Raw genomic sequence first — 27,750 nt, 5'->3', positions numbered from 1 at the left:
CTACAGCTCCGATTCGACCCCTAGCCCGGGAACCTCCATATGCTGCGGGAGCAGCCCTGGAAAAGACAAAAAGACCAAAAAAAAAAAAAAAGCTGCTTTTACTGTGCCACGTCATTTCAGTCAGGGCTCTGCTCATGTGTCATTACACAAAGAAACTCTCCCTGACCATATATAGCTTCCATCACTTTTTCTTGCCTTATTGTACTTCATAACATTCTATTTACATTTCTATTTATTTGTTTATTTTGCATACTAGAATATAAGCTTCATAACTTCTATTGCCATTTTTCTGGAGCTTATAGCTGTGCCTGGCATATAAGGTACTTAATAAAAATTGGTTGATTTGATGGCTCAATGTTTCAAAGCTCCAATTGCAATGTGATCTTTTTTTTTTTTTTTTTTTTTGTCTTTTTATCTTTTTGCCTTTTCTAGGGCCACTCCTGCGGCATATGGAGGTTCCCAAGCTAGGGGTCTATCGGAGCTGTAGCCACCGGCCTACACCACAGCCACAGCAATGCAGGATCCAAGCCATGTCTGCGACCTACACCACAGCTCACAGCAACACCAGATCCTTAACCCACTGAGCAAGGCCAGGGATCGAACCCGCAACCTCATGGTTCCTAGTCGGATTCGTTAACCACTGAACCACAACGGGAACTCCCTGCAATGTGATTTTAATGCACTGAAACTTTTCTTTGGCCTTCAAACAGAAGGTTTTCTTCATTTTTGTCTTTATTTTCGCTTAATTCTAGTCTGGCCCAACATTTACTACAGTGTTAAACTTTGGTCAACATCTGTCTCCTCTGGTTTTCAGCCATTTCCCCTAGGAAAGGGACCTTGCCTGAGACATCTGTGCATCCCAAAGCCTAGCACAGGACCTGGCACGAGCAGCTGTTCCAAAATGCGTGGGGAGGCTAGAGCGGAGAGTGGTAAGAGTGACAGTCACAGGCATGATTGCTTAGTAATTTATTCTCTTAAGACTCCATCAGCAGGTGGAATGGAAGACCCCTCCCACCCTGAGGCCTTGGGTGACCAAGGCGTTATACTCCTTCACAGCCTGCTCTGTCTGGAGGACCCGAACATCAATGCCTTTTTTCTTGAGGTACTCTACAGTGGATACGGGTACCTGGGAAGAAGGAAAAAGAAGAGTAAGTCAGGGGGAAAGGCTCCCACGGTTTTCTTTCCTGCCATGAGGCAAGTATATTCTACAGAACTGGACAGTGACAGCTGTTACTCCTCAATCACCTGGCATGTCACCCATCCAGAATCTGGCACGGAGCCCCAAGGAGTCAGAAAGGCTTCTAAGAAGCTGACAGAAGTATCATGAAATATGGGCAAACAGCTCAGGCGAAATAGAAACTGGAAAGAGCATGCGTGGATTTTGGAGGCAGACAGTATTGAATTTAAGTCCTTACTAACAGTGTGACTTGGGGTAAGTGAATTAAATTTTGAGCCTTTGTTTCCATGTCTGTAAATAGGGATAATGATAACTAGTTCACAGGGTTGGTATGAGAACTAATTTAGCTCATGGATGTAAAATGGCCAGCATGTAAATGTTCCATGTTTTGAGTCCGCCTGAGTCTAAATTCTAACTGCCACGTACTAAGCAAGAGACACTGAGAGTCTCTCAACCTCAGTCTCCCCCCCTGTACACTGGGATATTTTGCAGTCACAGGGTTGGCGTGAGGATGAAGTTAATGTATGTATTCATTCACTGCAGCTCAGATGCCTTCTCAGAAAGGCCTTTCTTGACCGCCCCATTTAGAGCAGCCCCTCTTAAATCACCATTTTCTTTTTTCTTTTTTTGCTTTTTAGGGCCACACCTGCAGCATATGAAAGTTCTCAGATGAGGGGTCGAATCAGAGCCATAGCTGTCTGCCTACACTACAGCCACAGCAACACCAGATCTGAGCCGCATCGGTGACCTACAGCTCATGGCCACACTGGATCCTTCACCCACTGAGCAAGGCCAGGGATTGAACCTTCCTCCTCATGGATGCTAGTCAGATGTGTTTTCACTGAGCCACGATGGGAACTCCTATAACAGCATTTATTATGATCTGAAATTGTGTACTTTTTGTTATCCATGAGGGCTGTAAACCTTGTCTTGTTTATCTTGTTGTCTCTGGCGCCTAGAGTAAGGTGTGACCCATAGAAAGTGCTCAATAAATATTTGCAAATGAATTTATATAAAAGATTCTCAATAGCACCAGCATTATTAGATATTTTCTCAACTCTGGCTTGTCCTGAAGATTATTTTAAATAGAAGGAACTCTGAGTGACATGATTTTTTTAAATGCCCTATATTACTTTTTTACATATTTGAAGAATTTTATAACAATAGTAGCCTTAGAGATAGGAATTATTTTAATGTAAAAAAAACTAGATTAAGCTAAGAAATATAAATAAGTCAAGGGCACCTCATCAGTAGGGAACTGGATTTCAGGATATCGACGTGAAAGAAAGAATGAGGTAGATCTCTATATACTTACGTGAAGGGCCGTCCGTAATGCAATAATGTAACTGAATAAAAAGTTATAGAACAATATGTATAGTGTGATCCTATTTATGTAAAAACATGGGCATAAGTATGTGTAAGTGTGTATATATTTGCAAATGCATAGAGAGAATTACAGCAGTTAATACACCAGATGTGGAGAATGGGAAGGGAAATCATTCACCTTTTTTTTTTTTTTTTTTTTTTTTTTTTGTCTTTTTGCCTTTTCTAGGGCTGCTCCTACAGCATATGGAGGTTCCCAGGCTAGGGGTCAAATCAGAGCTGTAGCCACCGGCCTATGCCAGAACCACAGCAACGCGGGATCTGAGCCGAGTCTGTGACCTACACTACAGCTCACGGCAACGCCAGATCCCCAACCCACTGAGCAAGGGCAGGGACCGAACCCGCAACCTCATGGTTCCTAGTCAGATTCGTTAACCACTGAGCCACAACAGGAACTCCCTTTTTTTTTTTTTTTTTGTCTTGTTCACCCTTTTAAATCTACATTTCTATACTGACTCTTACAATAAACATGTATTATTTCTGTAAGTACAATAAAAATAAACTTTTCTTCTGTAAGGGGGAAAAAGGCCTTACTTGAACATGCCCAAGAAAAGAAAAATGTAAAAAAATATTATAAAAATGTAAAGTACTATAAAAGTCTAGAGAGCCAAATAATGATAGCTGTAAAACTTAGGAAATTCAAGGATTTGAGGAATTTGTGAAAAATTGCTGAAACTACACAGGCTTGTGGCTCTGTAGAGACTGGAGAGTCCAGCCGTGGTCAGGAAGAGTGTTGTGCAGCCACTGTTTTATCCTAGACCATCCACTGGCTCAGCAAAATGAAGATGTGTGATATAGAGGTAAACCTCCAAGAAGAACGTATCTCTAAGCGAAAGAGTCCAGAGTCCTTAGGAAAGCTGTACTCACCCGTACCTACCTTCAAGGCCTCACTCATCCCTCGGCCAATCACAAGGATCTGCACGCCTTTCTCAACCACTTCCTCCACATCTGCAGGCTGCACGCCAGGAGAATGCTGGACATAGAAAGAGAAAGTATACCAGCTACCTCCTCTTTTAATCTTTTTTGTGCAATCAGCATTGTTGTGAGATTCATTCATTCACTGAAGAAATGCTTACTAAGGTTCACTCAGTGCCAAGCATTATGCTGGGCCCTGGGAATAACAGAACATACATTGCTGCCCCTATGGAGCTCTAAGTCTAACGAAAAACATAGAATACTAAAAAAGAAAATTTTAAAGTTTCCTAAGTGCTACAAAGAAGTAACTTCAGGGTGTAGTGAGAACACAGAGAAAGAGCACCTAATTCACACCTGGGGAGTTAGGGCAAGCAGTCAGGGAAGGCATCCCAGAGGAGGTGACATTTAAGTAGGAATTAGGTTAAAGGAAATCCAAGGGAACAAGGCATACCAAGTACACGGAATAGTGTGAACTAAAGCGCAGAGGAAAGAAAACCCTCGTGAACTACACGTAGTTCCATGTGACTGGCGTGTAAGTGACGGGTGAGAGAGTGAAAGACGATGAAGCAGGAGAAGAACACCCACACACCCTGCCAAAATTTAGAAATTGCCACACTGTTTTCTTCTTCTGACCCCCTTTCCCGGTTAACCCTAGGAAAATGTTGATGTTTTAAAACCTGCCTATCAGTCTGTAACGTCTTCTCAGATTCTCCCAGGGATACTTAAGGTAAGGTATTTAATAAACATGAATCCAACATTAAAGGATGGTGGCTTCTGAACTGCTTCCACGTCAGCAAAGGGCGTAGAGGAGTTTGCTAAGTACCAGCCCAACTACTGGGCTGCTTCTGTGAATGTCTGTAAGGATGACACTCAGCATGGAAGCTCAGAAAGGCAAAGCCTCCCTTCCCTGATTTGTCTCTTTTATTCAGTCAACAAGCGGGTAGTGAACACCTCTTCTACAATGAGCCCTATCTGGAAGCACTGCAGATACTGAGGTGAACTAAATCGTCTTTGAAGGCATTGTAGTCAAGTAACATTAGTGAGCAAAGAGTTACAAAGGTGAGATAAAATAGAAAGTTGAAGACCTCAGAAGAGGGAGTGAATAAATATGAGTGGGAAAATGTCATGGAAGACATGCTGTTTTATTTTTATTTTTTTGGTCACGCCCGCAGCATGTAGAAGTTCCTGGGCCAGGGATTGAAACCCGTGCCACAGCAGCACCCAAAGCCGCTGCAGTGACACCAGGTCTTTAACCCACTGCAACACAGGAGGACTCTAAGACATGTTATTCTAGCTGTGTCTTCAAGTGTGAGTAAGAGTATGCCTTGAGGGAAACTCAAAGAATTAAAAATAGTGTTGCTGTATCATCCAGCAGTGCCATTCTTGGGCATATATCCAGAAAAAAATACAACTCAAAAAGATACCTGCAGCCCTATTTTCATAGCAGCACTATTTACAATAGCCAAGATACAGAAACAACCTAAATGTCCATTGAGAGATGAATGGATAAAGATGTGCTGTATATATGTATGTATATATATATATATATGTGTGTGTGTGTATACGTTATGTACACACACACACACATATATGATGGAATATTACTTAGCCATAGAAAAGAATGAAATGCCATTTGTAGCAACATAGATGGACCAAGAGATCATCATACTGTATGAAGTCAGAAAAATACCATATGATATTAGATGTGGAATCTAAAATATAACACAAATGAACCTTCTATGAAATAGAAGAGGACTCACAGATATGGAGAACAGTCTTGGGGAGTGAAGGATTTGGAGTTGAGGATTAGCAGATGCAAACTACAGTATGTAGGATGGATAAAAAACAAGGTCCTACCACATAGCACAGGAAACTCTTAAATATCCTGTGATAAGCCGTAATGGAAGAGAAGATAAATATATGTATCTGAATCACTTTGCTGTACAGCAGAAATTAACACAATGTTGTAAATCAACTATATATATATATATATATATATATTTTTTTTTTTTTTGCTTTTTAGGGCTGTACCTGTAGCATATGAAAGTTCCCAGGCTAGGGGTCAAATCGGAGCTACAGCTGCCAGCCTACACCACAGCTACAGCAACACAGGATCCGAGCTGCATCTGCAACCTACACCACAGCTCATGGCAACATGGGATCCTTAACCCACTGAGCAAGGCCAGGGATTGAACCCGCAACCTCATGGTTCCCAGTTGGATTTGTTTCCACTGCACCGTGACGGGAACTCCTAAATCAACTGTATTTCAGTAAAATTTTTTAAAAAGTAAAATGTTGAAATAGTAAACATTTCCCCCAAAAGATTGGATTTACTGTGTGTTAGCTAGACATGTCCTTCCTTATTACCTCTTGGACCTGTCCATTCCTCTCCACCTCCTTGCATTGCCACTACCCTGGTCTAAGGTGCCATTACTTCTTATTTAGCTGATTGCAGTAGCTCCCTAACTGGTCTCCATAAACCCACTTTAGCTCTTTCCAGTTATCCATTCTTCAAACTGTAGCTGGAGGAATCTTTGCAAAACACAGATCCATTCAAGTCACCCTCTGCTTAACAGCATTCAATGGCTTCTTGTCCTTTGAATAGCTGACAGACTCCTTAACATGGTCTGTAGTTTCCCAGCTTCCTCACCAGTCTCACCACCTATCCCTTTCCTCATCTTCTGTCTGGAAAACAGTTTGGCACATTCGTAGATACTTATGTGATTCGGCAGTCACATACTTGGATATTTATCCTAGAGAAATGAAAATTCACATTCACACAAAAACCTGTTCCTGAATGTTCATAGCGCCTTTTTACTGATGGGGGGCACTGTTACTCCTATCTTCCAAACTTAGGAGTCCTACTCCAGACATTTTCCCCCAGTTTTATTGAGATATAATTGATATATAGCACTGTAGATAATTGATATATAGCACTGTAGAAGTCCATGGTATACAGCATATGATTTGACTTACATATATTGGAAAATGACTACAATAATTTTATTTAACATCTATCATCTGATAAAAGAGAAAAAAAGAAAAAATCATTTTTTCCTTGTGATAAGAACTAATATTTAGTCTGTTAACAGCGTTGGTATATATCATCTAGCAGAGTTAACTATAGTCATGGATAGCAGCTTTATTTGTTGTGGTCCCAAACTGGATAGAATGTATAAACAAATTGTTACAATCCAACAGATTATTCAACTGGTGAATGTATAAACAGATCATGTTATAATCCAACAGTATAATATTACTCAGCAGTAAAAAGGAACTAATTATTGATACATACGACACTGGGTGAATCTAAAATGTATTATGCTACAGTCTTTAGGGCAGTAGCCTGCTGTGGCCTCCTTTGCCTGACAAAGCAATGAAAGCTGTCTTACTCCTTTCACCCACAAAACAAAATAAAAAAATAAAATGTATTATACTGAGTGAAAAAAGCAACTCTTCGAAGACTATATACTGTATGATTCCATTAATATGAGAAGTAAATGTAACGTACTAGGTCAATTCATAGGGGCAAAAGATGAATAAGGTCTGTAGGGTAGATAACAGCAGTGTATCAATGTTTAATCTTCTGATTTTCATCACTGTGTTGTAAGAGAATGGCCTTGTTGTTTGTTTTTTGGTAAATACACACAATTGTGGAATAAGAGGCTAGGATATCTACAACAATTCAGAAAAAAAGTATCTGTTGAGGAAGAGGATGGCCTTCCCATTGTGGCTTAGCTGGTTAAGGATTTGGCTTCGCCGTAAGCTGAGGCATGGGTTGCAGATGTGGCATGGATCAAATGTGGCTGTGGCTGTGGCTGTGGCGCAGGTCAGCAGCTGCAGCTCTTATTCATCCCCTAGTCCAGGAACTTCCATGTGCCACAGGTATGGCCACAAAAGCAAAGAAGAAGAAGATGATAAAGAAAATATGATAAACTGTTAACACTTGGATCTGGGTAAAATTGAAAATTATTTCTAACATTCTTGCAACTTTTCTGTGTGTCTGACTTTTTTCCTTTCCTTTTTCTTTCTTTCTTTCTTTTTTTTTCTTTTTGGCTGTACCTGCAGCACACAGCACTTCCCAGGCCAGGGATTGAACCTGTACCACAGGAGCAACCCAAGCCACAGCAGTGATCTGAGCTACAGCAGTGACAATGCTGGATCCTTAACCTGCTGAGCTACCTAGGAACTCCTGAAATTATTTCAAAAATAAGTAGTTTTGGAGTTCCCGTCATGGCTCAGTGGTTAATGAATCCGACTAGGAACCGTGAGGTTGCGGGTTCGATCCCTGGCCTTGCTCAGTGGGTTAAGGATCTGGCGTTGCCATGTGGTGTAGGTCGCAGACGCAGCTCAGGTCCTGCGTCTCTGTGGCTGTGGTGGAGGCCGGCGGCTACAGCTCCGATTCGACCCCTAGCCTGGGAACCTCCATATGCCATGGGTGCCACCCTAGAAAAGATAAAAAAAGAATATATATTTTAAGTGTTAACATAAGCAGGTTACAGATTAGCAGGAAGAGACCACCTGTAGGCACACATACATACTCTCTGCTTCCTGGCTGGTTAGCCATGGAAACAAAGCTTATCAGAAGCCAGGTGGCTACACAAAGCAGGAGCAGATGCAGCACATCTTTGCTCATGTCTCTTGTACGCCCTGTGGGGTATACAACTATTGTTGCACTCTTCAGTCAGTGAATCTGCAGAGATGATAACAGCCAGTCTCTCACACTAACACCCTTTTATATTCGGACTTACCTCCTCAGTGTCTTCCTAAAGAATTTACACTAAGGCTATAGGAGCTTACACTTAAGAAAATATCAGTGTTCTAAATTAGGATGCCTGCAGGTCAAAGAGTGGATCAAACTGATGAGTAGCAAGGGTACATCCTCACAATGGGAGAGGATGCAGAGCTAGTGTCCAGGTGGCTCTGAACAGTATCTCTGCCTCCAGCTTTCCCTGTTTTCCACGAAGATCAGAAGAGATTCAGGGCAATTAGATTCTTTAAAGTAGTTTAGGTTCATATGTTTTTAAAAGACAAAACAAAGAATGGGATATTTTTTCACTTGATTACAATAATTGGTTCTTAAAAGAATTGGTTCTTTACGAGCATTGAATTAGATGCTCTTTTGATTTCCACAGTTCGATCCTAGAACCACCCTGAGCTGAACGGTTATAAGAACTTAACCTTTATTTATTTATTTTTTCTGGGACAATGACCAAGGTAAATATTTAGTAGAATTACAAATAGGGGTTGGAGCGCTTCGCCTGCCTTAAGTAAATGCATTTTTCTGAAATAATGAATGATTTGTTCATTTAACAAAGAATAGCATCTCCTTTGAGGAGCAGCATGATCCCTAGACTGTAAGAGCTCACGTTCTGGCACAAGGAAATAAGGCCACTACTCAAAGTGCAAGGCCACACAAGAGTGCAAAACCATAATCCTCTGGAGATTCAGGGACTGGAGTCAGCCTCAGCCCCTCGGAGTTGCTGGATCCGTGGGACTCAAGTGACAGATCTGGCTGCGGCCTGCTGTACTGCAGGCTCAGGGTGTCACACGCAGAGCAATGAAAGATAACTGCAACAGCCTGTGGATCCAGGCCTTGGTGGGTGATCCTTCACAGCCCTGTGCAGTGGCCTGTGGTTGGAGCATCAGCCTGTTATGTGGCGTTCTCAACCTGCCACCAGCCCCTCCTCTGCTTCTTCTGACCCCTCAGGGCAAGCCACTAAGGACCGCTTCCCTTCGTGAGTGTCTGATCCTGTTCCTCTTCTTTAAAAGGCTTCCCATCCATGTCAATGGGAGGTTATAAAAGCTTATTGTTTTCTCTTGGAGGAAAGCTATTGATTGTGGAAGAATGTCCAGCTAATACCCATTACGCTCGCTGACACCAAGTTGTTATCCTATATGGCTAGGATGTTTCTCCCAATTTAATCTTAAATTTGAAAAGAAAACGTTCCTATATTACATTTTCAAAGAAGCATTTCCTTCAGCGGAATCGAAGTGACCGTAAATGTTACTAGCAGTGCTGTTTTCGGGCTGTGTTGCTGATGAAAGCAGATTCTGCAAGTGAAGGTTAAAGGATCTCTGGAATCTGTCCTCTGTGGACACTGCCTGAGTCACATCTCATTATCACTAGCTTGAATTAATAGCCTCTAAGTGATCTTTCTGCCTCCACCAGGGCAGAGGCCTGTTTTTTGTGCCATAGGGTGCCCTGGTGATCTGCTGAAGTTTATGGCCTCCTTCTTAGAACAGAATGAAGTTTTAAAGTGTATGTGTGTATACATACATGTATATATGTCCTTTTTTTTTTTTTTTTCTTTTTTTAAGGCTGTACCTATGGCATTTGGGAGTTCCCAGTTAAACTTAGGGATTAACCCTTTGGTGATATAGTACAGTTAACTCCCTAGTATCTGTTCTACCCCAAATGATTTGTCTAACCAATCATGGTTTAGTTCAGGATGAGGTCTGTGGATTAGTTAGGGTAAAGGCAAAGCTCCTGTTATAAAAATCCCCAGATCCAGTGTCTTAAAGAAGATAGAAATGTATTTCTTTCTCTTTCTCATATATTAGTGTGGCCAGTCTATGCTAGGGGTGGGGGGATAGCAGGGGACCCAGATTTTTCCCTCTTCGTTGCTCTGTGATCTAAAGCATTTGAATGATGGGAACTGATAGTAGCCATGCCCGAGTTCTAACTATGAAAGGAAGTGTAAAGAAGAATAGTTCATGCCTATTGTTTTAGGGCCCAAATCAAATCTATCATTTCTTTTGTTCATATTCCACTCAATTTTATATTGGTGATAGCATAGTTACATAGCCATACCTATGCAAGGGAGAACAGAAAATGCAGACACTAGCTGGGCAGCCATATGCACCAGAAAAGGGACAGAATGGATTTTGAAAGGACAACTGGCAGTCTTGTCACTGTGAGATGTGAGGATGTCTAATAATGGACTTTTGGAAAAGATTTCGACTCTTCCAAGCTAATTTAAAAAACTACAACACGAGACTATACATTTGTTTTTAATATTTTTTATAATTTTATGTATATAAAATTGTTGCATTTGCAATCTGGACTGTTTTAAATTACACACCTTAGGAGTTTCTGCTGTGGCACAGTGGGTTAAGAATCTGACTGCAGTGGCTAGGGTTGCTAAGGAGGTGCGGGTTCCATCCCAGGTCCAATGCAATGGGTTAAAGTATCTGGCATTCCTGCAGCTGTGGCGTAGGTCACAGCTTTGGCTCCGATTCAGTCCCTGGCCTGGGAACTTCCACATGCTATGGGTGTGGCCATAAAATTAGGGGGGAAAAGAAAATCAGAGATCACACCTTATGAAATACTCCTCTAACTCACCCAGGCAATGTTTTCCCTTTGTACTTCTTTTGATTACATATTACAGCACTTATTACAGTTGTCTCTTTGCCTAATTTTCCCATAAAGCTCCTTTTTTTTTTTTTTTGTCTTTTTGTTATTTCTTTGGGCCGCTCCGAGGCATATGGAGGTTCCCAGGCTAGGGGTCAAATCGGAGCTGTAGCCACTGGCCTACGCCAGAGCCATAGCAACGCGGGATCCGAACCACGTCTGCAACCTACACCACAGCTCATGGCAACGCCGGATCCTTAACCCACTGAGCAAGGGCAGGGATTGAACCCGCAACCTCATGGTTCCTAGTCGGATTTGTTAACCACTGCGCCATGACGGGAACTCCCCCATAAAGCTCCTTGAAGGAGCCATCCTCATTCTAAGACTTTACTCTGAAGATACACCTCCAATAATAAAAAAAAAAACAAAAAAAACAAAAAACAAACCCATGTAAAGTTATTCATTATAGCATTATTTATAATGGAAGCAATCTAAATGCCCATCCATAGGATACACTGAATAAGTAATAGTACATTCATATAGTGGATTATTGTGCACCTGTATAAAATAAAAAGGAATATCTCTATGGATATCCTGATTTTAAGTATATATTTGTTCAATGAAAGATGGGGGGAAAAGGAGCAAGTTTTGCTATCTTCTTCTTTTTTTTTTTTTTTTTTTTTTGTGCTTTTTATGGCATATGGAAGTTCCCAAGCTGGGGGTCGAATTGGAGCTGTAGCTACCAGCCACAGCCACAGCCACAGCAACACAGGATCCAAGCTGTGTCTGTGACCTACACCACAGCTCAAGGTGACACCGGATCCTTAACCCAATGAGCGAGGCCAGGGATCGAACCTGCATCCTCATGGATACTAGTCGGGTTTGTTAACCACTGAATCATGAAGGGAACTCCCTTTTTTTCTAAAGCTATCTTCTATGTAAAGAATAGGGGAATATAAGGAAAAATATGGTAATTCCTGTTTTGGCTCAGCAGGTTAAGAAACTGACATTGCTTCACAGAAGCCTTGGACCTGGTGTTGCCTTGGTGTGGCACAGGCCTGAAGCTGCAGCTCTAATTCAACCCCTAGCCAGGGTACTTCCATATGCCTCAGATGTAACCATTAAAAAAAAATTATATATATATATACACATATGTATGGATGGATGTTTATGGATGTGTGCATGTGTTTGTGTATTTATTTTTCCAAAATAATTACAAAAATACAAAGAAAAAGCATGAACCAAAAAACTAATAAAAATAAAAACAGTGAAATAGGTATGCGATGGAAGAATCAGGGAAGGATGATTTTTCTGAATATATCTTGTTAGATAGTTCTGACTTCTGAATTATGTAAATGTTTTATATATTCAAAAAATTAAATCACCAAAGACACAAAAGGGGGGACACTTAAAATTGTATGTCAACAGAAACAAATGAACCCAAATGTATATTAAATTGATGATATAAAGAAAAGATAATTGAAGTAAACTTTAAAGTGTTCTGATTGATTGTATGCCTAACTGGGATAGGTTCTGAGTATAAAATTTCTATAGAGTTTCAAGTTTACAACATAGTGATTTACAATTTTAAAGGTTCTGTTCCATTTACATTTATTACAGTATTGGCTATATTCCCTGTATTGTACTATATCTGTATTCCTACCAACAGTGTGCAAGGGCTCCCTTTTCTCCTCATCCTTGCCAACATTTGTTGTGTTCTTTTTGATGATAGCCATTCTGACAGGAGTGAGGTGATATCTCATCATGGGGTTTTGTTTGTTTTTTGTTTTTGGCCATGCCTGTGGCATGTGGAAGCTCCTGGGCCAGGGATCAAACCCATGCCACAGCAGTGACCCAAGCCACTGCAGTGACGACACCGGATCCCCAATCAGCTGTGCTGCCAGAGAACTTCTCATTGTGGTTTTAACATGCATTTCTCTGATGATTAACCATGTTGAGCATATTTTTATGTGCCCAGTGGCCATGTGTGTGTCTTTGCAAAAATGTCAATTCAGGTCTTCTGCTCATTTTTTATTTGGGTCATTTCATTTTTGCTTTTTTGTCTTTTTTTTTTTTTTTTTTTGATGTTGCGTGGTATGAGCTGTTTATATATTTTGGATGTAAGCTCCTTATTCTTCATATCATGTGCAAATATTATCTCTTGTTCGGTAGGCTATGTTTTGGTTCAGTCCATGGTTTCCTTTGTTATAAGTAAAAGCTTTCAAGTTTAATTAAGTCCCATTTGTTTATTTTTTCTTTTATTTCCTTTGCTTTAAGAGACAGATAAAAAATATTGCTACAATTTATGTCAAAGAGTGTTCTGTTTTTTCATCTAGGAGTTTTATAGTGTCTGGTCTTCTATTTTGGTCTTAATCCATTTTGAGTTTGAATTTTATTTTGTGATTTCAATGTTAGCAGTATTGCTATAGTGATTTTTGTCTACAGTAGGACAGAGCAAATAAGTTATTACATTGATGGTCTTGGGAACTAGTTTTCTTACTGTGGGAGAAATAGGCACAGATGTGGACTTGTGGATTAAGAGAAAGAATCTTGTGATGCTGGCTTAAACCAGAGGTATCATTATGAACTCAACACACACAGAGACACACAGGCACACACACATTTTCTGGCTCTGTGTACTGAAAGGGCTTGGAGGTAGTGACATCTCAGTAGCAGTGGTATCTAGAAACCATAAAAATCCTGGAAGAAAATGGAGGCAATATGTTTGACATGCTTTGAGATTAGTCTTAGCTATAGATTTTTAGATGTCTCCTCGGGCAAGGGAAACAGAAGCAAAAATAAACAAATGTAGCTACATCAAACTAAAAAGCTTTTGCACAGTGAAGGAAACTAACAGCAAAACCAGCATACTGATGTAACTGGACTTATTGTAATCATTTCGTAATGTATAAAATAACAAATTATTATGTTGTGCACCTGGAACTTGCATAGTGTAATGTAGGTCAATTATACTTCAGTCAGTAAATCTGTTGATAAAGAAACGTGACAACACAATGTGATGCATGAGCCCTGACTGGATTTTGGATTGGAATGGAAAGCCAGCTATAAAATATATTTTATTTATTTATTTATTTATTTTGGGTTTTTTTAGGGCCGTACCTGCAGCATATGGAAGTTCCTGAGTAGGGGTCTAATTGGAGCTGCAGCTGCCAGCCTACACCACAGCCACAGCAACAAAGGATCTGAGCCTCATATGCAACCTATGCCACAGCTCATAGCAATGCCAGATCCTTAGCTTGCTGAGTGAGGCCAGGGATTGAACCCTCATCCTTATGGATACTAGTCGAGTTTCTTCCTGCTGAGCCACAACAGAACTCCATATTATTATTATTATTACTATCTTTTTAGGGCCACACTCATGGCATATGGAGGTTCTCAGGTTAGGGAACCAATCGGAGCTGTAGCCACTAGCCTACACCACAGCCACAGCAACACAGGATCCGAGCTGCATTTGCAACCTACACCACACTTCATTGCATCACTGGATCCTTAACACACTGAGTGAGGCCAGAGATCGAACCTGCATCCTCATGGATGCTAGTTGGGTTCGTTAACTGCTGAGCCACAATGGGAACTCCCAGAAATCCATATTATTTTATTGAAACAATTTGACTATGGAGTTAACATTTTATTTGATCAATGTTGAAGTTCTTGAGGTAACATTAAGAATATGACGGCAGAATGCTTTTTATTTCCTTCTTCAGCTATACCAGTGGCATGAGGTAGTTCTTGGGCCAGGGAATGAACCCATTCCATAGCAGCAATCCAAGCCACTGAAGTGACAATGCTGCATCCTTAACCCTCTGAGCCACAAGAGAACTGCAGAATGCCTTTCTTTTATTAGATACATTCTGAAGTATTTGGAGTAAGTGTCATGATGTTCGTACTTACTTTCATATGATTCAGCAAATGTTGTTATTCAGAGAGAGAAAGAGAAAACCACAGAGACAAATCAAATGTGGCAGAATATTAACAACTGGTGGATCTAGGCTGATGGTTTACAAGTGTTTATTGCTTTTTTTTCAGATCATTATATAGGTTCAAATATTTTAAAATGAAAAAAACGGGGAGGGGGAGAAGTCAACATAGGTTTTCCATGTCAACCAGACATAGAAAGTAACTGGGAAAACATAAGCAAAACAAACATACACAAAAGCAGGAAGGGTTAGGAAATGCTCACTCATTTATCCTTCCTTAGGTATCAGTTTCCTGAGCACAAGAACCTTTAGTCTGGTCGTGTGGACCAGACTCTGAGAATTCCGTTACACTTCGTACCCGTCGCCTGTATTACATATAAAAATAAAATCACAAAACCAGCGACGGTTATAGAGGGTGTTTGGGGGGAAACGTGAAGATAGAGTGTATACTAGATAATATTACTGTATCAAGGATAATGTCTTTCTTTTTCTTTTCTTTTTGTCTTTTTTCTAGGGCACAACCCACAACAGCATGTGGAGGTTCCCAGGAGGAACTCCTCAAGGATAATGTCTTTACTGGTGATAATGATACTGTGGCTAGGTAGGAGAATGTTTATGTTCTTAGGAAAGAAATGCTAAAATATCTACCATTTACGCTAAAATGACTGGGGGAGGAGTTCCCATTGTGGCGCAGTGGAAACAAATCCGACTAGGAACCATGAGGTTGTGGGTTGGATCCCTGGCCTCGCTCAGTGGGTTAAGGATCCGGCGTTGCTGTGAGCTGTGGTGTAGGTCACAGACATGGCTTGGATCTGGTGTTGCTGTGGCTCTGGCAAAGGCCAGCAGCTGTAGCTCTGATAAGACCTCTAGCCTGAGAACCTCCATATGCCGTGGGTGTGGCCCTAAAAAGACAAAATAAAATAAAATAAAATACAATGACTGGGGGGAAAGCATGTGTGTGTGTGTGTGTGTGTGTGTGTGTGTGTGTGTGTGTGTGTGTGTGTGTGTGTGTGTTTGGAGAGAGAAAATAGACATGGCAAAGTCCAGACAACGTGAGGATTTTGAAACAGTGTATGGGCATTTATCATCATATTCATATAACTGTATTGTATGTTTGACATTGTTTAAAAGGTATGGTAAGGTTTCCAAATTTCCTTTGGTTCTCTCTGGGTGTCTGCTAATTGGTTTGGCTTTCATTTAAACTTACGCCTCAGTCATGTCTTCCTCCTTGTCTCCTGTCAGCCTAACAAGATAAATAAATGAAAGATTTATGCATGTTTCCAAAGAAAATTCTTCTCCAGGAGTTCCCAGCGTGGCTCAGTGGTTAACAAATCCGACTAAGAACCATGAGGTTGGAGGTTCGATCGCCGGCCTTGTTCAGTGGGTTAAGGATCCGGCGTTGCCATGAGCTAGGGTGTAGTTCACAGAGGCAGCTCGGATCCTGCATTGCTGTGGCTGTGGTGTAGGCCCAAGGCTATAGCTCCGATTCGACCCCTAGCCTGGGAACGTCCATATGCCACGGGAGCGACCCTGGAAAAGCCAAAAAGACAGAAAAGAAAAGAAGAGAAAACTCTTCTCCAATAAGACAGTTATTGCTTTAGGATAGAAATAAGTGAGGACAGTAGAAAAGTATCGGCTCTATAGTAGGACCTCATGTGCAAATACTGGTTCCAAAAATTATTAGTGCTGTGACCCTAAAAAAGCTATATTTGACCAAGCACACAATAGTTTTTTGAGTAGAGATTTGCTAGTAGGTGGTAGTAAATATATTTTATGGACACTTATTGAAGATAATAAGTTTTCTTGATATTTCCAACCTTAGGTCATTATAAATCTACCCTGTCCCCCTTGAAACTGATAAAAAGAGGAATTGGCAACATTAACTTACCTCAGAAGGAATGTCACAGAGTATTAAAAAAATTGTTTAATGACATCTATAATGAAAACATTCAATGCAGCCAACGCTTCTTGGGCCCTACTTTATAGATGCTGTGCTAAATGCATAGTTCTTGCCCTCAGGGAGTTCACCACTTAATGAGAAAAACAGATAAATACACACTCAGTACAGTACAGGTGAACTGCACTAAGGGCCAAAACAGATGGTGCACAGAATTACGCAAGTACTGAGAAGGGAGTAAGTAGCTCATTCTCACAAGGACTATCAGGAAGTGCTTCATAGAGAAGATGAAAGAAAAGCTAGGAATTTCAGGATTTATAAGATTTCAACAGGAAAAAAGGGAAACAGGTCATTTTAAGTAAGGAAAATGGTTTTGGCAAAGGTAAAGAGGATGAAAGATCATGGTAGATTTATAGGAGAATAATATTTGGTATGGAGTAGCTAGGTGGTCACGTGTGTGTTATGAAATATAGGGGATGAGACTGAATGGAAAATTTGTTTTTTTTTTTTTCTTTCTTTGTTTTATCTTTTCTAGGGCTGCACCCGAGGCATATGGAGGTTCCCAGGCTAGGGGTTGAATCAGAGCTGTAGCCACCAGCCTATGCCAGAGCCACAGCAACTCGGGGTCCGAGCCACGTCTGCAACCTACACCATAGCTCACAGCAACGCCGGATCCTTAACCCATTGAGCGAGGCCAGGGATCGAACCCACAACCTCATGGTTCCTAGTTGGATTCGTTAACCACTGAGCCACAACGGGAACTCCTGAAAGGAAAATTTGGAACTGCATCATTTTTTTATTTTTATTTTTTATTCTTTTTTTATTTAGCTTTTTTTTTAGGGTGCACTCAGAGCCACAACAGGAATTCCTCTATTTATTTATTTTATTTTATGTTGCTTTTTAGGGCAACGCTCGGGGTATGTGGAGGTTCCCAGGCTAGGGGCTGAATCAGAGCTACAACTGCATGCCTATGCCACAGCCACAGCAATGCCAGATCTGAGATGTGTCTGTGACCCACGCCACAGCTCACGGCAATGCTTGATCCTTAACCCACTGAGTGAGGCCAGGGGTTGAACCCACGTTCTTATGGATACTAGTTGGGTTTGTTACTGCTGAGCCACAGTGGGAACTCCTAAGACTCTTTTTAAAATTTTAATTTAATTTTTTTTTAATGATTGCGCTCATGGCATACGGAAGTTCCTGGGCCAGGGACTGAATCTGAGCTGTAGCTGTGACCTATGCCACAGCTGCAGTAATGCCAGATCCTTAATCCTCTGCACCCCAGTAGGAACTCCTTAGCACTCATTTGGAAGAAGTAATTTGGTCAACTCTGTAGTTACATTGGGAGAAACAAATAGTAAAGAGCAATAATATGTGCTAGGCATTGTGCCAGGTAATTAAAAAAGAAAAGAGAATCAACTTGAGGAGTTCCTGTCATGGCGCAGCAGAATGGAATCCAACTAGGAACCATGAGGTTTCGGGTTCGATCCCTGGCCTCGCTCAGTGGGTTAAGGATCCGGCATTGCTGTGAGCTGTGGTGTAGGCTGCAGACACTGGCTTGGATCTGGCATTGCGTGGCTCTGGCGTAGGCTGGCAGCTGTAGTTCAGATTGGACCCCTAGCCTGGGAACCTCTATATACTGTGAGTGTGGCCCTAAAAAAGCAAAAAAAAAAAAAAAAAAAATCGAAAACAGTCAAGTATCTAATATGTGACAGGCACTGTGGTAGATACTTTACAAAGATGAACATATTTAGTATTCAAAGCAATTGCATGAAATATATTATTTTCCAGCCCCACCCCCAAGAGATTTTGCTTCAGTAGTTGGAAGGAGTGAGAGTGATACAGAACATGCATTTTAAACATGCATCTAGGTGATTCTGATTCTGATGCAAGAGATCCATAAATCACACTGAGAAAAACAAATTGAGAGAAAGGAAAGAATGAATTTGCATGATGGCAAGTGGCATGCTTTTTTTTTTTTTTTTTGGCTTTGGCTTTGGCTGCGGCATATGAAAGTTCCCAGGCCAGAGACAGAACCCACACCACAGCAGTGACCCAATCCACTGCAGTGACAGTGCTGGATCACAATGGAACTCCATGGCATGCATTTTTTAAAATGCATTCTTTCCAAACCATGTATTACTTTTACATCAACCCATGACAAACAGACCTTATTATTCTCCTTTTATAGATGGTTAAAATAAAGCACAATCAGCCTCTATAACTTGGTTAAGGTTATCTAGCTAAAATGTGATAGTGCCTGGACCTATGAATCTAAACATCTACTGGATATATCTAGATGCCCTAATGTAAGTTCAAGCTCAACATAGTTCAAAATAATTAATCATTTTAAGTACCCAACCTCTGCCCTAAACACAAATACATCTGTTCCTCCTCTTCATATACCTAGTCTCAGTAAATGGTACAGCCATGTACCCATTTATCTGTGCTAGAATTTCCCTTTACCTGCAAAAGCTAATAAATGCCTTATCTTGCTAATTTCACCTTAATAGTTTTCAAATGTGGTGTTTCATTTCTACCCACACTACTACTAACTTAACAATAACAGCTTCATTTATTGAGTCCCTACAACATATCTAGCACAGTACACCAATCCTTTTAATTATTAGATCAACCCTATGACGTGGGTAATATTTCCATTTCATAGATGAGGACTCAGAGGCTTAAGAGCTTTGATCTGATGCCCTTTTGCCTCCGTGTAGATGAGTTCTACTCAGCACCTCAGCTTTTCCTCTCATCTTTCTCAGGTCTTCTCTCTCCAGCCAGTTCTAGAACACTGGGTATTCTGCTGACAAATGAAACTTAACAAGATAAAAACCATCTTATGGCAAATGTTTCCTCTCTCCCTAGTATCATCCATGGCACCTTCATGGTTTGAGAGTTTGTAAAGTTTACAAGAGGAATCATGATGTAGTAGAAGGGAATGGGAAAGAAAGTGAAAATCTGACCTGAATCTACGGTTTGATTTCACATTTTTTAGTTCTGTGCTCACGTAAGTTTGACTTCTCTGTGCTTATGAAGTTTCCTTAAATACAGAATGAGGTTAACTCACATAGTCTGATATGGGGAAAATACAAGAGATAGTTATATATAGATAGTTACAATAGATGGTTTTATATATATATATATATATATATACATATAGTTTAATAAAAATATAAAATTTGGGGTGGGGGGTCCATACCTGCAGCCTGTGCAAGCTCGGGGACCAGGGATCACATCCACAATATAGCTGCAACCCAAGCCACAGCAGTGACAACACTGGATGCTTAAGCTGCTGCACCACCAGGGGAGCCCCTAGACTGCTGATGGTTATAAAGTTACCTTGGGGGTGATATGTGTATTCTGGAATTAGTAACTATTGCACAAGATTATGACAAAAATTCCCCTGGATTGCATACTTTAAAAGTTTAATGGTGAGTTTAATGGTTTCCAGAGAGAGAGGGAGAATGCAAGAAATAGTTACTTTTACTTGGAACCTGGTCATTATAGCTTCGGAGTTTGAACATCACTGGGTCAGCCTTGTGCAGTGTCAACCATACACTAATAACTTACCTCAGTTCCTGTTTCTCTCCAATCCCAAGCCCGACTTCCCCCTGGCCACACTTTGCAGTCCTTATAGATTTTAGTAGAGCCTTGTACTTTCATTTGCCCCCATGAGAGGGAGGCAATTTCAGGGGAAGACATAAGGAATTTAACCGAACTCTGGAATTAAAAGAAAAATAAATTTTAGTTTTAAAGTAAGGTTAAAAGAGCTCCAAAATACACGAGCTATGCTTTATACAAAATATGTTTCAAAATATAATACCACATACAAAATATAGTAAGTGCTGGTACTCTGTGAGTTAAGAAGCATCTTTCTCATTTACGTGGTTGTCCCTTCTCCAGAAGTCTAAAAGGTGAAATTGTTATTCTTGGGATCTTGAATCATCCAATCATAGAAATTAAATACTACAATTACTTCTTAGACTCTGGAGGGAATTCTCAGGATATTTTTGACAAATAAAATTAAAAGGTGGATATTTACTTCAGTATGATGGAGTGAGGAGGTTGACAAATTCTTTTCCAAAAAGCAGGTATAAAGCTGGACAAAACTGCAAAAATAACCATTTTTTACCAAGGTACATTACAAACTAAAAAATGCTTATGCATGAAAACCACTGAATTTCAGCTAAGAACTGTAAAATGTTTTGCTGTTCTTGCCTGGGATACTCATGCCCCCACATCAGTTTTGTTGGTAGAGGTTCAACTGGGTTGAGACAGGGCATGAAAACCAATTTGCTGCTCTGGGGGAGGAGGCTCACTTGATTTAGAGCCCTGCCTAGTTAAACTGGTGGTGATCTCAGTGGCAAGTAAATACGCATGGAAGGTGGCACTGCTTATTTAATACTGTGAGCCGGAGTTCCCATTGTGGCACCGTGGAAATGAAACCAACTAGGAACCATGAGGTTGTGGGTTCGATCCCTGCCCTTGCTCAGTGGGTTAAGGATCCGGTGTTGCCGTGAGCTGTGGTGTAGGTTGCAGATGTGGCTCGGATCTTGTGTTGCTGTGGCTCTGGCGTAGGCTGGTGGCTACAGCTCCAATTAGAACTTCCAGGAGTTCCCATCATGGCGCAGTGGTTAACGAATCTGACTAGGAACCATGAGGTTGCGGGTTCGGTCCCTGCCCTTGCTCAGTGGGTTAACGATCCGGCGTTGCTGTGAGCTGTGGTGTAGGCTGCAGACGCGGCTCGGATCCCGCGTTGCGGTGGCTCTGGCGTAGGCCGGTGGCCACACCTCCGATTCAACCCCTAGCCTGGGAACCTCCATATGCCGCAGGAGCGGCCCAAGAAATAGCAACAACAACAACAGACAAAAAGACAAAAGACAAAAAATAAAATAAAATAAAATAAAATAAAATAAAATAAAATAAAATAAAATAAAATTATAAAAAAAAAAAAGAACTTCCATATGCCATGGGTGTGGCCCTAAAAAGGACAAAAGACAAAAAAAACAAAAAAAACAAAAAAACAAAACCATGAGACTGTTTGGGGCAAGCAATGGATTGTCAGAGCAGATAGGGATTTAAAGGGAATTCCCAAGATGTCATATGGCTGTAGGGACTTGCTGGATAACCTTCCTACATATCCATGGTGGCACAAAGGCTGTGAGCACATGCATCAAAGACAGGAGGCCTAAGTCATGCAAACATCTGGGCCAGTGGAGCCTACAGATCTAAAGTGAAGAGGTGAGAGGGCTCTAGAGGACTGAGAAGAACGGAAGAGCCAGATGAGAGATGAAAACAGCCTGAACATTGAATGTACAGCTCACATACTGATCCCCAGTAGAGTGGGTAAGTCTTACTGGCTTGAGGTGTTTGGATACAATCTTTTGTTAATCTTTGCCTGGACACGAAGCTACATAGGCATAGAGGTGACTCCCAGGAAGCCAAGCTTTAAAAATGAAAACAAGGGAGTTCCTGTTGTGGCTCAGTGGTAACAAACTGGACCAGGATCTATGAGGACGTGGGTTCGATCCCTGGCCCCGCTCAATGGGTTAAAGATGTCTTGTTGCTGTGGCCTGTGGTGTAGGTCACAGATGTGGCTCAGATCCCCCGTTGCTGTGGCATAAGCTGCCAGCTGCAGTTCTGATTCCACCCCTAGCCTGGGAACTTATATATGCCGCAAGTGTGGCCCTAAAAAGCAAAAAAATAAATAAATAAATAAATGAAAAATAAAAAACTAAGAGAAACCATTTATAATTCATCAAAATTATGAGAGGGGAGGGGCAATTTAGGGGGATGAGATTAAGAGATACAAGTTGTTATGTACAAAATTGATAAGCAGTAAGGATGTATTGTATAGCACCTGGAATCATACTATTATCTTGTAATAATTTTTTTTTACTTTGCAGCACCTGCAGTATATGAAAGTTCCTGGGCCAGGAATTGAACCCACAGAAACAACCAGAGCCACAGCAGTGACAAGGCTGGATCCTTAACCCACTGAGCCAGGCTAGGGATCAAACCCACACTGCTGCAGAGACAACTTCCGATCCTTAACCCACTGCACCCCATCCGGAGCTCCTTTAATAACCTTTTTGTTCTTTTCCCCGCTCTTTTGGCCAAGCCATGGCATATGGAGTTCCTGGGCCTGGGATCAGATCTGAGCCATTGTATTGACCTAAGTGACAGCTGCAGCAACGCTGGATCCTTAGCCTACTGTGCTGTGCCAGAGATCGAACCTGCACCCCAGCACTCCCAAGACGGTGCCAATCCCGTTGCGCCACAGCAGAAACCATCCTTCAATAACTTTTAATGGTGTAAAATCTGTGAAAGATTGAATCACTATGCTGTATTCCTAAAACTAATGCTGTAGGTCAACAATACTTCAATTAAAAAATTATGCTGTGGCCGCATCTTGGAAGCTGAAGGTATGGCTGTAAAAAGAAAAAAAAAAAAAGAAATTTCTTATGTATAAATAAAGACTAAAGGTAAGCAATTTAATGATTATTTAAAGGGTTCTTCACAGAACTAGCAGTACATCAATTATAGGTTTTTTTCATTTTTTTTTAAGCTACTCTTTTTCTAACTACATAAATTGGGATTAGATCCTTTAAAAAAAAAGATTAGATCCTTAAAAAAAAAAAATCCTTTTTACTGTGGCACCTGCGGCATACGGAAGTTCCTGGGCTGGGGGTGGAATCAAAGCTGCAGCTGCAGGTCTGCTCCACAGCCACAGCAATGCAGGATCCGAGCCACATCTGTGACCTACACTGCAGCTTTTGGCAATGCTGGACCCTTAACCATTGAGGGAGGTCAGGGATTGAACCGGTATCGTCACAGACACTATGTTGGGTTCTTAACATGCTGAGCCACAACGGGAACTCTGGGATTGGATTCTAGTAACCCACAAATTCTCCTGGCCCAAGATAAGAAGAGATAATGGTATTGTGGGTGCTTATTGTTTATTTTCTTTCCAAGAACAGACTTGGTGAAGGTATGACCTAAACCTTGCTTTGTAGTAAAACATTTCTTATCTTTTGGGTGATATAATTTTGATGCCCAAGGACTTTGCTCTAATGCCAATCTTGATTAGAAAAGGCAGAAATTCTAACCTTATTTATCAGTGCCTGAATAACAGTGTCAGCCCTGAGAAAAGAAAAAATTGTATAAACCTTTTTAAAAGAAATTTATTTTCACAATCCCATGGGAGAGCAGGCTAGGTACTGAAAAAGCTGAAAGCAAAGCGATAGAAAGGAAAGTGGCAGGGGTAGCATTCACCAAATGACACAAATCTTTCTTTTGGTTTGAAGGTTCTTTCCACAAAATTGATTCATAAAGATATGACTTTAATATTTTATACATGACCTTTTACTTCAGCTCAAATTAAGTTATGCTCTTATGAAGATTTTTGTATCTTCCTACAAAACTGCTGTTTAAGATGTATTCTGGGAGTTCCCATCATGGCGAAGCGGAAACAAATCCAACTAGGAAACATGAGGTTGCGGGTTTGGTCCCTGGCCTCGCTCCGTGGGTTAAGGGTCTGGCGTTGCCGTGAGTTGTGGTGTAGGTCGCAGACTCAGCTTGCATCTGGCGTGGCTGTGGCAGTGGCGTAGGCTGGCAGCTGTAGATCTGATTAGAGCCCTAGCCCAGGAACCTCCATATGCTGCTAGTGTGGCCCTAAAAAGACAAAAAAAAGACAAATAACAAAAAAATGTATTCTGGGTCAGATTTTTCTTAAAACTGGGGTCTTCAGGGCCCTAGGTCTAAAGATGTAACTTGACAGTTTGAGAGTCATACCAACATGTTTTAGTTTAGTTTTCCTTCCTTTCTTTTGGCTGCGCCTGCAGCATGCGAAAGTGCCCAGGCCGGGGATAGAACCCCATACTACAGCAGTGATCAGCAGCTCACAGCAGTGACAATGCCGAATCTTTAACTGCTGGGCTATCGGGGAACTCCTAGTTTTTCTTTTTCATTGAGGTATAGTTGATATACCAAATTATATAAGTTTCAGGTGTACAGCAAAGTGATCTACTGCAGTTCCTGCTATGGCACAATGGTGTTGTCTCTGTGGCGACACCAGTTCTATCCCCAGCTGACATAGTGGGTTAAGATCTGGTGTTGCTATTGGTTAAGCAATGAGATCCTGCTGTATAGCACTGGGAACTATGTCTAGTACTTATGCTGGATCATGATAATGTGAGAAAAAGGAATGTATACATGTATGTGTAACTGGGTCACCTTGTACAGTAGGAAACTGACAGAATACTATAAACCAGCTATAATGAAAAAAATAAAAATCATTATAAGTGGAAAAAAAAAAAGGATCTGGTATTGCTATAGCTGTGATATAAGTGAAGCAGTGGCTTAGATCTGATCCCTGGCCTTGGAATTCCATATGCTGCAGGTGCAGTCAGAAAAAAATAAATAAGAATAAAGGTTAAACTACATTTATAGTTATTATGAAATATGGGCTATATTCCCTGTGTTGTACAATATATGTTTTAGTTTAGTTCTGTATTTCATTTCAGTGTTGCTTAAAATGATATTTTACCACATATTAAATTAAAACTTTTTTGCTATGATAATTCATCACCATAGATATTTTCCTAAAGTAAGACTTTTTTTCTTTTACTTTTTACTTTTTTATTGTGGCAAAATATACATAACATGAAATGTACTATTTTAACCTTTTTTTTTTTTTGCTGCGACTGTGGCATGTGGAAGTTCCCAGGCCAGGGACTGAACCCTGCCACAGCAATGACACCAGATCCTTTAACTGCCAGGCCACTAGGGAACTCCTCATTTTATTTTTAAATTTTTATTTATTTTTATGCTTTCTTTAGGGCCACACCTGTGGCATATAATAGTTCCTGGGCTGGGGGTTGAATTGGAGCTACAGCTGCTGGCCTACACCACAGCCACAGCAACTTCGGATCTGAGCCGAGTCTGCGAGCTACACCACAGCAACGCCAGATCTTTAATCTACTGAGTGAGGCCAGGGATCAAACCAGCATCCTACTGTCAGGCTCATTGCCACTGAGCCACAATGGGAACTTCCAGAACTCTTCATTTTAATCATTTCAAAGTGTATAGTTCAATGGCATGAAGTACATTCATACTGATGTGTAGATTTTTATTTCATCAGTACTTCTTTTTTTTTTTTTTGTCTTTTTTGCCATTTCTTGAGCTGCTCTCACGGCACATGGAGGTTCCCAGGCTAGGGGTTGAATCAGAGCCATAGCTGCCGGCCTATGCTAGAGCAACAGCAACGCGGGATCCGAGCTGTGTCTGCAACCTACACCACAGCTCACGGCAACGCCGGATCCTTAACCCACTGAGCAAGGCCAGGGATCAAACCCGAAACCTCATGGTTCCTAGTTGGATTTGTGAACCACTGTGCCACCAAGGGAACTCCTCATCAGCACTTCTTTAACTGGAATTTTCAAGGGTCTTTCTAAAGTTCAAAAGAACATTTTTTTCCTTTAAAAAGGATTTGTGTATTAGAAATCAGTATTCCAGGTAATAAATTTTGCTTACAACATAGAATTTTTTCTCTCTCTCTCTCTTTTTTTTTTTTTTTTTTCTTTTTGGTCCCATCTGCAGCATATGGATGTTCCTGGGGCCAGGAGTCAAATCTGAGCTGGAGCTGTGACCTGTGCCACAGCTGTAGCAACACCAGATCCAGAATCCACTGCACTGGGCTGGAATCGAACTGGCAGCTCCACAGAGACAAGGAGGATCATTAAACCCACCATGCCACAGAGGGAACTCCAGAATTTTTTCCTCTTGATAAAGGAGTCTTGTTGTTTCTTTAGCTAATTAATATGACACAGACCATTATGGTTTTTCTCCTTTTTACCTAGAAATTCAGAACAAAATTCAATGTTTAATTGTGGTGATCATTTTCTCTGTTCTCAACATAATCGATTGCCTATATATTTCTTTACTTTCCTTTAATTATTATTCTGTTTTACATAGTTTACATTATACCTTGTTTGTAAAATTCTTTTTAGTAAGTAGAAACTATATAACCTTAAAATGCACACAGAAACTTTTGGCTCAAAGTAATGAACTGTATAAATTGCATATTGCTTAATTCAATCTAAATTTTAGGAACTCTTTTCTTCTAATATAATAGCAACTAATATTTTTTAAGAATTTACAATGTGCCAGGGCATTGTGCTAATCAGTGTACTGTGAATTATCTAGTAAAATCCTATGATATAGGTACTATAACCACTCCCACTTCACCGAAGTTTAAAGAAATGAAAAATCTGCCACGTCCTGAAGCCATTCTATTAGGGCTCAAGTCTTGCTTTTTGTCCTTGCAACCCAGCTGGACCAAGTCTCCTACCAAGTCCGCCCTCAGGGCAGGTGTAGCCCACCTCTGATTCTGGTCCCCTGCAGCGCCTAGTTTCCCAGATCTTCGCACCTCAACAAAGTCCCCCACCCCCACCCAGACAACCGCAGGAGGGCCCTGTCATCTCAAGCCTTGGTTCCCGTGAAGGGCATGGTCCCTTTAGATCCTGGTTTCCTATCAGGACCACAACTCCTCAGGGTGACGATCCCAGCAGAGCCCCGGTGCATCAGGCCGTCGTCCTCCAGAGTCTTCAGGCCCTGCTTTTCCAGCACAGGTGCGGTTCTTGTACTTCAGCAGTATCCCTCAGCAAATTTTCGCTGAGACTTCTTCATAAAAGGTCCCATCCCAACATAATTAATTAATACATTTCCCTTCTCCTATTTTTTTCTCATAATCGTGCTTTTTCCCCAAGTGTCCTCTTATTCACTCCCTTCAACTTCCCCTACTAACCAGTAGCCCAGTTTCAGGTCGAGGAGCGCCCCCAAAACTTACCCAACGCCCTCTCTCCAAGGAGCCGCACTCTCAAACCGCTCCGTGCTTTACCTCTCACCTACGTTCAGGCTGTCGCATCTAAACGCTCCTCCCCTTCGCCCGCCCTGAAAAAGCCTTTCGGCCAGTCGACGCGCGAAGCTCCGCCCCCTTCAGGTTTATTGGTCACCGTTCCTACAAAGTCCCGCCTCCCAGCTTCCAGCCCGCCTCCCTGCCCTGCAGCCCTTGTTTTCA

General features: G+C 41.2%; 1 protein-coding gene across 1 annotated transcript; it reads right to left on the bottom strand.

Annotated features, from left to right (window-relative positions):
- On the bottom strand, nucleotides 950-27,640 carry AAMDC (adipogenesis associated Mth938 domain containing). The gene is made up of 4 exons (XM_005667169.3): nucleotides 27,520-27,640; nucleotides 20,241-20,390; nucleotides 3,438-3,533; nucleotides 950-1,126 (listed from the first exon to the last, which is right to left on the bottom strand). The coding sequence occupies exons 2-4, from the start codon at nucleotides 20,370-20,372 to the stop codon at nucleotides 986-988; spliced, it is 369 nt and encodes a 122-aa protein (XP_005667226.2). The 5' UTR covers nucleotides 20,373-20,390; nucleotides 27,520-27,640; the 3' UTR covers nucleotides 950-985.

Source organism: Sus scrofa, chromosome 9 (genome assembly GCF_000003025.6).
Source record: "Sus scrofa isolate TJ Tabasco breed Duroc chromosome 9, Sscrofa11.1, whole genome shotgun sequence".
Lineage (NCBI taxonomy): Eukaryota > Metazoa > Chordata > Mammalia > Artiodactyla > Suidae > Sus > Sus scrofa.
The sequence above is the reverse complement of the archived record's forward strand: the minus strand, read 5'-3'. Positions and strand labels throughout refer to the sequence as shown.